At 38.6% G+C, this 11,252-nt stretch overlaps 3 protein-coding genes across 3 annotated transcripts; 2 read left to right on the top strand and 1 right to left on the bottom strand.

The window, feature by feature from the left end:
* LOC109124866 (serine/threonine-protein kinase HT1-like) lies at window positions 20-3,364 on the top strand. Its single transcript, XM_010445342.2, has 5 exons — window positions 20-275; window positions 376-946; window positions 1,464-2,061; window positions 2,182-2,637; window positions 2,852-3,364. The coding sequence occupies exons 2-5, from the start codon at window positions 717-719 to the stop codon at window positions 3,155-3,157; spliced, it is 1,590 nt and encodes a 529-aa protein (XP_010443644.1). The 5' UTR covers window positions 20-275; window positions 376-716; the 3' UTR covers window positions 3,158-3,364.
* Window positions 3,545-5,826, bottom strand: LOC104726473 (calmodulin-binding receptor-like cytoplasmic kinase 1). The gene is made up of 6 exons (XM_010445341.2): window positions 5,418-5,826; window positions 4,926-5,215; window positions 4,653-4,821; window positions 4,477-4,566; window positions 4,084-4,382; window positions 3,545-4,001 (listed from the first exon to the last, which is right to left on the bottom strand). The coding sequence occupies exons 1-6, from the start codon at window positions 5,665-5,667 to the stop codon at window positions 3,672-3,674; spliced, it is 1,428 nt and encodes a 475-aa protein (XP_010443643.1). The 5' UTR covers window positions 5,668-5,826; the 3' UTR covers window positions 3,545-3,671.
* LOC104726472 (UPF0503 protein At3g09070, chloroplastic-like) lies at window positions 8,207-10,292 on the top strand. The gene has a single exon (XM_010445339.2). It carries the CDS (start codon window positions 8,439-8,441, stop codon window positions 10,068-10,070), a length of 1,632 nt encoding a protein of 543 aa, XP_010443641.1. The 5' UTR covers window positions 8,207-8,438; the 3' UTR covers window positions 10,071-10,292.

The raw sequence follows: 11,252 nt of genomic DNA, 5'->3' as shown, positions 1-11,252 counted from the left end.
AAAAAAAAAAAAAAAAAAAAAAAAGAAGAGAAAAATCAATCTAAAAAAAGGGGAGTAAGAGGTCTGGATTCGTCAAAAAGGTCTTTTGGAGAATCCCAAATACGTCTTTATGGTTTAGCTCTCGATTTCTCTCCTTCGATTCCCCCACCACCACCACCACCACCACCTTTTTCTTCCTCCCTCCCTCCTCCGGCGAGCTACAAGTCGCCGGATCTTCTTCGTTTTCCCGATTTCTACTTCCTTCTTCCCTTTTAAACCATTACACGACGCTTCAGGTTAGCTAAAATCGAAATAAACATTATTAGTTTCTTTATTATTTTGTTAATTAGATCCATCTTATGTTCTATGTTTATCATATGGATTTTGTTTATATAGGAAGAGGAGAGGCATGTAAAAAAAAAATTCAGGATTTTTCGGCGATTTGGTGGGGGCGTTTTGGAGAGTTTTAATAGTATTCTTAGCAAAACTACTTTTTTTTTTTTTTTTGTGTTAGAGATTTTTGTAGATTTTAATGGTTGAAGGTGAGAAATGGGGCATGAATGAGATTGTTGGAGATTGCAGGAGCAAGTCATCTCATTCGTCGTATTCACGGGTTTGCTTGATTAATTCTTTAGCGACGACTTTTGGAGAGAAACTCTTTTTTGGTTCTTTAGCCTTCTTTGGTACAAAAAAGTTTTAGGCTATTTAGCATTTCCAGCCGTCAATAAGTGAGTGAGATGGATGAAGAGGCTAGTTCTTGGATCAGGAGGACTAAGTTTTCTCAAACTGTTTCTTACCGTCTGAATTCCCAAAGGCGAGCTTCTCTCCCTTTTATGGTTAACAACCAAGACAAGACTTCTTCTGGTGCACTGAAAGCAAAGCCACCTCTTAGATCATCTTCTTCATCCTCGTCATCTTCATTGGATCCGAAGTTGGTTTCACAGGCTGCTACTGAAGATGATACCACCAGTTTGGTGGAGTCTGATGTATATGTTGTTGTTGATTCGNTTTTTTTTTTTTTTTCGTGTTAGAGATTTTTGTAGATTTTAATGGTTGAAGGTGAGAAATGGGGCATGAATGAGATTGTTGGAGATTGCAGGAGCAAGTCATCTCATTCGTCGTATTCACGGGTTTGCTTGATTAATTCTTTAGCGACGACTTTTGGAGAGAAACTCTTTTTTGGTTCTTTAGCCTTCTTTGGTACAAAAAAGTTTTAGGCTATTTAGCATTTCCAGCCGTCAATAAGTGAGTGAGATGGATGAAGAGGCTAGTTCTTGGATCAGGAGGACTAAGTTTTCTCAAACTGTTTCTTACCGTCTGAATTCCCAAAGGCGAGCTTCTCTCCCTTTTATGGTTAACAACCAAGACAAGACTTCTTCTGGTGCACTGAAAGCAAAGCCACCTCTTAGATCATCTTCTTCATCCTCGTCATCTTCATTGGATCCGAAGTTGGTTTCACAGGCTGCTACTGAAGATGATACCACCAGTTTGGTGGAGTCTGATGTATATGTTGTTGTTGATTCGGAAATACAGACAAACCCTGTGACTAACAAGCAGAGATCTGTCTCTCCCTCGCCTCAGATGGCTCTTCCTGATGTGTTTAAGGAAGCTAGGTCTGAGCGTAAGAGGTTTTCTACTCCTCATCCAAGAAGGATTGAATCGGAGAAGGGGATGAAGCCTAAGCTTTCTCATAAGAACTCCTTTGACAAGAGATCTTTCAACTTGCGGTCTCCTTCTGGTCCTATCAGAGATCTAGGCACTCTGAGAATTCAAGAGAGGGTGAAGAGCAAGAAGGACACTGGGTGGTCTAAGCTTTTTGATAATACTGGCCGTAGAGTCAGTGCTGTGGAAGCTTCTGAAGAGTTCCGCGTTGATATGTCAAAGCTCTTCTTTGGGCTTAAGTTTGCTCACGGGTTATATAGCCGGCTATACCATGGTAAGTATGAAGATAAAGCTGTTGCTGTGAAGCTTATCACTGTCCCTGATGATGACGATAATGGATGCTTGGGAGCTCGTTTAGAGAAACAGTTTACCAAAGAAGTCACCCTTTTGTCGCGATTGTCCCATCCAAATGTCATAAAGGTGATTTTTTTTTTGTCTCCTCTCTCGTTTATATTCTCTTGGTTAATTGTTACGTCAGTCTAAATGGAATGACTACGATTTTTTTTAACTATCTCTTCTGTTATTTGTGTGCTAAAACAGTTTGTGGGGGCATATAAAGATCCGCCTGTATATTGTGTCCTCACACAGTATTTACCTGAAGGATCCTTAAGATCTTTTCTGCACAAGCCTGAGAATAGGTCTCTTCCTTTGAAACGGCTGATAGAATTTGCTCTAGATATTGCAAAAGGAATGGAATATATTCACTCACGACATGTTATTCATCGGGATCTTAAGCCAGAAAATGTATTGATCGACGAAGACTTCCAGTTGAAGATCGCTGACTTTGGCATAGCCTGCGAGGAAGAGTACTGCGACATGTTGGCTGATGACCCTGGAACATATAGGTGGATGGCACCTGAAATGATAAAACGGAAACCACACGGACGTAAGGCTGATGTTTACAGTTTTGGACTCGTTTTATGGGAAATGGTAGCTGGAGCAATCCCGTATGAGGACATGAATCCTATTCAAGCTGCTTTCGCAGTCGTACACAAGGTAAATTATTCTGTGCGTCTCCTGAGTCCTGACATATTTCATGATTGTAGTCTTCCGTGGAATTTTATGCCATCTTTCAGCACGTCTAATGGTTACGGTTAAAGCTTAAAGTTTAACATAAAAAAAGGCTTACAGCACAAGTATGCGTTAGTTCCTTTTTTGTTCAGTTGGTTCAACCATTTGAGATGTGAAAAATTGTTGATCTTTGGTTCAGAACATTAGGCCAACTATCCCGGCAGATTGTCCAGCAGCCATGAAAGCTCTGATAGAGCAGTGTTGGTCAGTTGCACCGGATAAGAGACCAGAGTTCTGGCAGATAGTGAAAGTGCTGGAACAGTTTGCGATTTCACTGGAACGTGAAGGGAACTTGAATCTATCTTCGAACAAGATCTGTAAGGACCCAAGGAAAGGTCTGAAACATTGGATCCAGAAGCTTGGACCAGTCCACGGAGGAGGAGGCGGTGGCAGCAGCAGCAGCGGCCTTGGTGGCTCAGCCTTGCCTAAGCCTAAATTCGCTTGAGAGACGTGAAGAGTCTCTTTTGTAAATTTATATATAATACAAAAAGAAGGGTTTCTGTGTTTTTGTTGTATCCTTTTTTGTGGGTTGTTGTTGTTGTTAGTGATGTTTCATCGTCAATGTCATCTTCTCTGGATTTGTTGTGTAATGACTTGCCAACTGGGGAATGGTTGTGATTTGATGTTTATGGAATTCAATCTCGCTTCTACTTTGGCCTTTCTATTTCTTTTGTGGAACTTAGTGGCTTAATCAGAGAGTATTCCCACAAAGTTGAGAATGCTATACGTCTTTTCTCATTATTGATGATTAGATCAAACCTATCTCATTCGTTTATCAGTGGTGTTAATTCTCCCTTCGTTCGCAAGTCGAACCATTTCGCAATAGTGTAAATATTTTTGACTTCTTCAGAGCACTCTTGTCTTGTATTGACAACAAAAGACAATTAAGTGTAGTGTGTATTTGCATTCATCTAAGTTCGAAGGAGAGAAGCAGTAACATGTTTTACAAATTGATATCATCAAGGTGAGAGTAACTCAATGCTATTCTCGTTGTCTTCGATCCTCGGCAATACATATCTGTCTGAATCACGACCAATGAAGCTATGCGTTGCTGATGAACACGAAGAATTAGAGGCGGAGGAAGAAAGCACCGTCTCCTTCATCTCTCTCCTTATATCCCATAGCTTTTCTGCAATGCATTTCATAGCCGGGCGTGTAGCTCTCGTTGGGGCAAGACATTCGCTCGCCAGTCTCAGCATCTTCTCAGCCACTTCAATAGCGGCTCTGTTTCTCTTAAGAAATGGGTCCATTATGAGAACAGCTTCATCTTCTTTGAGTCTCCTCAAAGCCTGCACAAGATGATACGAGTTTCTCCTTGGTTAAGATCATCTCGAGCTTATAGTGTGAAAGGGAAACTAGAAAGTGACTTACCCATTTAACCGTGAGTCGGTCATGTCGTGGTCTTTTTAACTCAATGGGACGTCTTCCGGTGAGAAGCTCTATGAGCAAAACACCAAAAGAGTAAACGTCGCTCTTATCAGTTAGTTGAAACGTCCTGAGGTAGTCTGGATCCACATAGCCTGCAGATCCTTTGACTTGAGTTGATATATGAGTAGCCCCAGGATCTTCAGTAACTAAACGAGCAAAGCCAAAGTCTGCTACTTTGGCTCTAAGCTTATCCGTGATGAGAATATTTGATGCTTTAATGTCTCTGTGTATTATTGGAGTATCTGCATTATAAAATCCCTAATGCATTAAATCTTGGCACACTAAGCTATCCTGAAGCACCGATAAACAACAAAGAAGAGGAAATGACAAGAGAACCAGTATATGTGTGCAGATAAGTCAATGCATGAGCCACATCAATCGCAATCTCAAGACGTTCTGCCATTTCTAGACGGTTACCCCGTAAACCTTGAGTTTGTTGAAGAAGAACAAAAGTTGAGAATTCTGTATTCAGAAAGACATAGAAAAAGAAGGAAGTATCTCTTGCAACTTACCATCTAGATGCTCTCGTAGGTTTCCATTGCCAACATATTCAACAACAATGACCCTTTCTTCTCCATGTTCAAGAAATCCATACAGCTTTACCAAATTCATATGTTCGATCTTTGACAATGTGTATATTTCATTCTTGAATTCTCGCAACCAGCTTTTGCTATAGTTGTTCTGCCACAGAATCTTGAGTTAGTGACTATTTTTACTCCGAAATATTCTTAAGAAACTTCAATCTCTTATCCACATATTTTCCAAGAAACGGATTCAAATACTACCTTTCTTGCACGCTTGATAGCAACAATAGTTCCATCATCAAGCTTTCCCTTAAAAACAACTCCAAAACCGCCTTCTCCAATTTGGTGAACCGATGCAAAATTTGCAGTTGCCCTTTGAAGCTCCCCAAAAGAAAAAATTACGGGTCCAAGGTGCCAACTTTTGCTAGAAGATGAATCTTTCCCAGGACTTAGAAATCTTGAACCAGAAAAACGATATTGACCTGAAACCTTTCTTTCTGTTGTTGACCTTCCAAAAGAGCTTGGTGATGAATAACCAGTCCAGCCTGATACTGCACATATGCAAGAAAAAAGGAAGAAGGTTGTCACAGAAATATATCTCATCCATCAAAGACTCCCAGGTTTGAACTTGAAACAAAGTTTGTTTATCTTAATGGTATGCATACATCACCAGTGCCTATAAGATTCAAAGCATGCTCCTATTTAAAGAAAGGATGTTTTAGGAAAGATTCAATAAAACAGCAATATGCTTACAAGTAGATTCTCTTTCAAGCGTGCTGCTCTCTCCAGCATCAGATCTACATTCTGCTGGCTTTAATTTTCGTTTTCCTAAGAAAATAATAGCAAATACTTTCTTGGCTGCCCTTCTGATCGTACCGAGGACAGAGACATTCCTCACTTTCCCGCCAGTACCTACATCACTCCAAGAATACACAGAATCAGCTTTTTGATGCTTTTCATTTGAGAAGCGGAGAGGCGTAGGAGTTTTTCTCCTCATTGGCATATGTCTATAGACATGGTTATAGGAAGGAAGTGAATATTATTTCTAATGCCCAAATTCCAAGAAAGAAAGTATGTTGCAGTCATGTAAGTTTCTTTTTCTTGTTGTTAAACGCCAGATATGTATGTGCATATAATAATATAAGCATAACGACCCATCATTGATCTGTATAATTGAATATATATCTTTGTTCTTTAATGTGTTGTAGACCGATTCAAAGAGCTTGATTGGTCTTGCAAGTTTTGCTGTTATTCTATTGTCATAGTCAATGATAATGAGCAATGATCTTATGCTGAGTTTTTAGAATAGTTTTGACTTTTCCACACAAGAAGACTCGACACTAAAAAACGACTCATTGATATTTGTTAACCTTAATAGTCTAAGGATGAGGGAAGATAAGAGAATAATTCTAATCACATGTCTTTTAAATGTCTCTCTTGTCTAAGTAACAGTGTCAAAAGTAATTCAAACCTAGAACCATTGCTCTTAATCAAACGATATGCAAATCCTATACTCATCAAGAAAGCACTTATATAAGTATATAAATGAAGAAATAATACAAGCAGAAGAATCCATACCTCTGTGCTAGAGGTAACAATGTAGAAGAAGCCTTGAAGAGGTAGCACCTGAAAAAACAAAAGTTTTATTAATGAAGATCCAGTAGACTAGAGAAACAAAAGAGGGGACAAACCCAAGATGTTCTCTTGACAAGGCGGATATATAGTGTTTGTGATATTTATTAACTCAATAACAATGATGGTTGTATTTAAAGATGCAAGTTGTGTACATGATCCACTACCAAGTAGAAGGTGGTGGTCCGTTGAGTTGGCAAGAAGGTCCATATAATAAGCATATTGCTAAGATGAAAAGATGAGTCTTTTTGGACAAAATCCTTTAGACACAAATCATCTTAAACGATGNNNAAAAAAAAAAAAAAAAAAAAAAAAAAAAAAAAAAAAAAAAAAAAACAAAAAAAACGACCTGCTGTGACCTACAGAGAATCCAGCTCCAACTCTATCCCCACAATAAAACAAGATCCAATTGAAAAGAGATTACCTTTGCAAGTATCACAGACCAAGTCAGCATCTTGGATAGAGAGAGTAATATAGGGTGAAAGTTTTGTGTTTTTTATGTAATCTACTTCAAAATTTCTTAAACTGAGAGTGATGATTTGATGTACTTATCAAATCTCACATAAAAATAGAACTGCAAAAAAAAAAAGCAATTACCTTTAAGACGAACAAAAAACAATGGTGTTCACTAAAATTTGGTCACAGTGATGAAATTTCGTACAACATTCAGTAGAAGTAGAACCTTACTCTGGTAGAACGAAGGAGACGACGAAACGTAATGGGCATATTTGTTTCCTTTTGAGCCCAGTTTACGATTTGTAAGCCCAAACATAATAATTGAATTCATCGGGCTTAAAAGTATTTGAGAAATTGACGTTCAAGTCTTTTGGTGGACAAAGACCAAAGTCGTCGGAAAATTCCAATCTTTTTACCAGAAAGAAAACAAAATCAGTACAATGACACATTGAGACAAAAGAAAAAAAACAATAACTATGTATTTTTTTTTGTTTGGGACCTGCTTTGGTTGGGAACACAACACACCCTTTGAGAACTCCGAATCTCAATGGCACTCGTCACCTCCGTTGCTGCTGTCCACAAAATGTTTACTTGTTTAGAGTAAATTACACTCTCCCTTATTTTAGGTAAAATTACACAAACATAAAAGTGAACTTTAACTCAAAATGTTTTTATTTTATCAAATGTCATGCTATATTTTTCTTTTATTGTGTAATGAGGAAAATCTAGTAATTTGTTTTCTTTGTTTCAACTAGAAGTGTAATTATTGTTTTGAATGATATACACACACTTCAGTTAACGATGACTGAACATTTGAACAACAAACCCACTTATGACTTAACTTTAGTTTAAAGTCGTTGTATCAAAAATTAAGCGTGTACCGTGTAGTTCAAATGTTACATCTTGTTGCACTCTAAAACTAACTCTTGGTGGTCCTCTACTTGAAAAATCAATCACTCTAATCGCTACTAAGATATCCAACCAAATAAAGAATTACAAAAAAAAAAAAAAAAAAAGTTGACATTGGAAGCTATTTATTTATTGATTCGATGGGGAATCCAAAGAAATGACGAAAGCAGCCAAATATTTACCCCCAAGGTAAAAAACAAAATGAGCACACGTGTTTTCACCATTTTTCAATCCTTTTGGTCTATCCATAAAAACTTAAATAATTCATTCACTAATTAAGAAACCTTTTTATGTTCGTCCTACAAACGCAGAGGTCAGGCTCATAATGGGATGGTGTTTGTACACTTCTTCCCTTTTGATTCTCTCTGCCACACTCATGTGACACAAATTATACCATCTTCTTTTTTTTCCTCCCAAAATTCATTTACTACAAAATTTAATTTTAATAATTGTACCAAAACCATAACATTATTTTTCACATTTAATTGTAACGAGATATACAGAAATAGGGACATTAAAAAAAGGAAATAAAAATGAGAGAAAAGGTTTAAGGAAAGGGAAAGGGGTTCTCCTCTTCACTTGTGTACAACTACTACTACTACTAGTGTTGACAACGCCACTCTCTCTTTCTCTTCTCTTCTCATATCGAGATCCTAAAACAAAATGTCACTGACAGATTCTTCAACTTTCACTCTCTTCTTCTTCTTCTTCTTCTTCTTCTTCTTCTTCCATTCACTGAACTAAACTCAAACCACCACTTACCCTGAAAGAAGAGTCATGACCCACCAGCAACGTCGTCGCCGTCGTCACTCAGCCGTCTGTCACCGTCATCCTTCTTCTAAACCCACCACTGGTTTCTGTGCCACCTGTCTCCGTGAACGTCTCTCTGCCATCGAAGCTCTCTCTTCCTCCGTACCTGAGCTCCGTCGTGCTAGCTCTTACTCCGTCCGTGACGCATCCGCATCCGCCTCTGTTTTCGACCAGCCACGTCGCAGATCGTGTGATGTTAGGTCTAATGACGGCTCCTCTCTCCACGACAGATTTGCCGCCGATGATGATGAAGACGACGACCTGCTACAGAGCTCGATTCGGTTCCCCATAGTCCCAGATTTGAAAGAAGAGGACGAAGAAGACGAAGAAGAAATTAGGAATTTTGATGTCGGTAAGAGTCTGGTTGAAGAAGAAATCGAAGATGGAGAGAAGAAGACGATGAAGGAGCTTATAGATCTGGAATCAAGAACTCAACTCATCAAGAAGAACAACGTCAAAGATTCTGTTTTTAGCAGAACACTTAAGAAATTTTCACTCATACATAATGGGAAAAAAACAGGTTCCGGGAGCAGTCTCGGCCGTCGCTCATGTGATGTAGATCCTAGGTTGTCTCTCGACGCAGGTCGAACCTCGTTCGAGGAGCCTAGAGCTTCATGGGACGGATGTTTGATAGGCAAGACATATCCAAAGCTTGTTCCTTTGTCCTCTGTAACTGAAGATGTTAAAGCCTCTCCGGAGAAGATAACAGGTTGTAAAGAAGATGAAGAGGAGAAGAACAATCCTGGTGGGACAGCTCAGACTAGGGATTACTACTTGGATTCACGGCGGAGAAGAAGCTTTGATCGATCATCTAGACATGGATTGCTTGAGGTTGATGAATTGAAAGCTATCTCGAATGCTAAGGTATCACCTGAAACAGTTGGTTTGTTTCATGGAGCTAAGTTGCTTGTTACTGAGAGGGAGCTTAGGGATTCGAATTGGTATTCAATCAAGAATTACAAACCGGAGAGCTTGGAATTAGCTTCTAAAGGTGTTAGTTGTGTTGCTGCTGCTGGTGAGGTGAAGAAGCAAGATGGTTTTGGGTTGAAGAAGAGTGGGAAGAAATGGTCTAAAGGCTGGAACTTTTGGGGTTTGATTCACAGGAAAACAGATACGTTGAAGAACGAAATGAAAACCGAGCAAAGTTTGAAACTTGGAGGAAATGCTATGGAGGGTTCTCTTGCTGAGTCTCTGTTGAAGCTTAGGAGAGTAGCTAAAGGAGAAACCAATGGTGATGTTAGTGAGAAACTCATAAGAAGCTACAGTGTTAGTGCGAGAAAGTCATGTGATGGTATGTTACGTGGTGCTTCTATTCTTAACGGCTTTGAAGGTGGGAGGAGCTCTTGTGATGGTCTGTTCCATGGCTCTATTAATGGTGTTGAGACTGGAAGACGAAGCTCGTGTGAAGATGGATTGTTCCATGGTGTCGAAGGTAAACAGAATCATCTTCTCCAGAGAGATGACAAGCTTGGTACTTATTCGCCCAACAACCTCAGAAATGGTTTGGTTAGATTCTACTTGACGCCATTAAACAGCCATATGGCCAGCAAGTCTGGTAAAAGTAGGCTGATGAATAGTAGTCTGATTCCTGATCTTTGATTGTTCAGTTCATGATGGACTATATTGAAGCTGTGTTGTAATTAGCAATTACCCTGTGTGTTACTTATGATCCCATTGTTCTATAGATATATGAACTAAAACCATATGCCCATGTGTTGTTCTTTTTTTTTTCCCCTTCTACATTTCATGTGTATTATTAAGTATTAACGCTCTTAAGAGTTCAATACAATAGTGATTTTGTTATAAGATGCAACTTTTAGATATTGGCTCTGAACAATACAACAGCTACTATACTTGATGCAAAGAAGGAGAAAACGACGGAAGGTGAACAGAACTGGTCGGGAGTAGAAGGTGTTAGTCGACTGAACTCTCTTGGTCAATTTCCTAGATTCCCTGGAGAGAAACCGAAGACTTGAGACATGGCTTTTGATTGTTTTCAGAACTGAACAAATTGTTTTCTGCTCAACACAGTCTTTTTTTTTTCTCTGCAAGTGAAAATGCATGTGGAAGCATATGTAAATGTCTTAACATGGTCTCTGTCTGAACGTGTAATATTCTGGAAGAGTGAGCTCCAAATGGGTGTAATACTTGTCACTTGATGCAGAAGTGTGAAGATATGATTAATACAGTGTGTAAATTAAAGCTGGTCGGATAAAAGAAGCATGTAAATTGGCAGATGGGATAACAGAGAGAGAGAGGAAGAGAAGTGCCAGGGAGGATCAGGAGGACAGTGATGATCAATGGTTTGAGGAAAGTGGGGAGAGCAGATTCAGCAATGAAGCTAAGGCATAGCAAAACTGGGATTGGTTATGAGAGAATGGGTAGTGTTAAAACTTAAAACTAAGGCGTGTCCAGTTTAGGACTCTGATGATACTTTTGAATCAAAAGTTTTGATACGTTTGCGTTTTAGAAATTTAACTAGAATTTCTGCCGTGCGTATTACGTTTGCGTTTTAGAAATTTAACTAGAATTTCTCCCGTGCATACGCACGGCATTGTTTTCTGTAATCAAATAATATATAACTAATTGTTAAGAGTAATATACAATAAAAAAAAATTGATTGAATATTACCAAATTTTTATATTGTTAAAAGTAAATGTAATGTTGATTATATCACAATTCTCCATTATAAGCTATAAACTTAAGGTTTATACATTGAGAAAATTACAGATATCTTTTAAAGGCTTGAATAAATAGTTCGATATATTTGTTCATAAAATT

The sequence above is a fragment of the Camelina sativa genome, chromosome 11 (assembly GCF_000633955.1).
Source record: "Camelina sativa cultivar DH55 chromosome 11, Cs, whole genome shotgun sequence".
Lineage (NCBI taxonomy): Eukaryota > Viridiplantae > Streptophyta > Magnoliopsida > Brassicales > Brassicaceae > Camelina > Camelina sativa.
The sequence above is the reverse complement of the archived record's forward strand: the minus strand, read 5'-3'. Positions and strand labels throughout refer to the sequence as shown.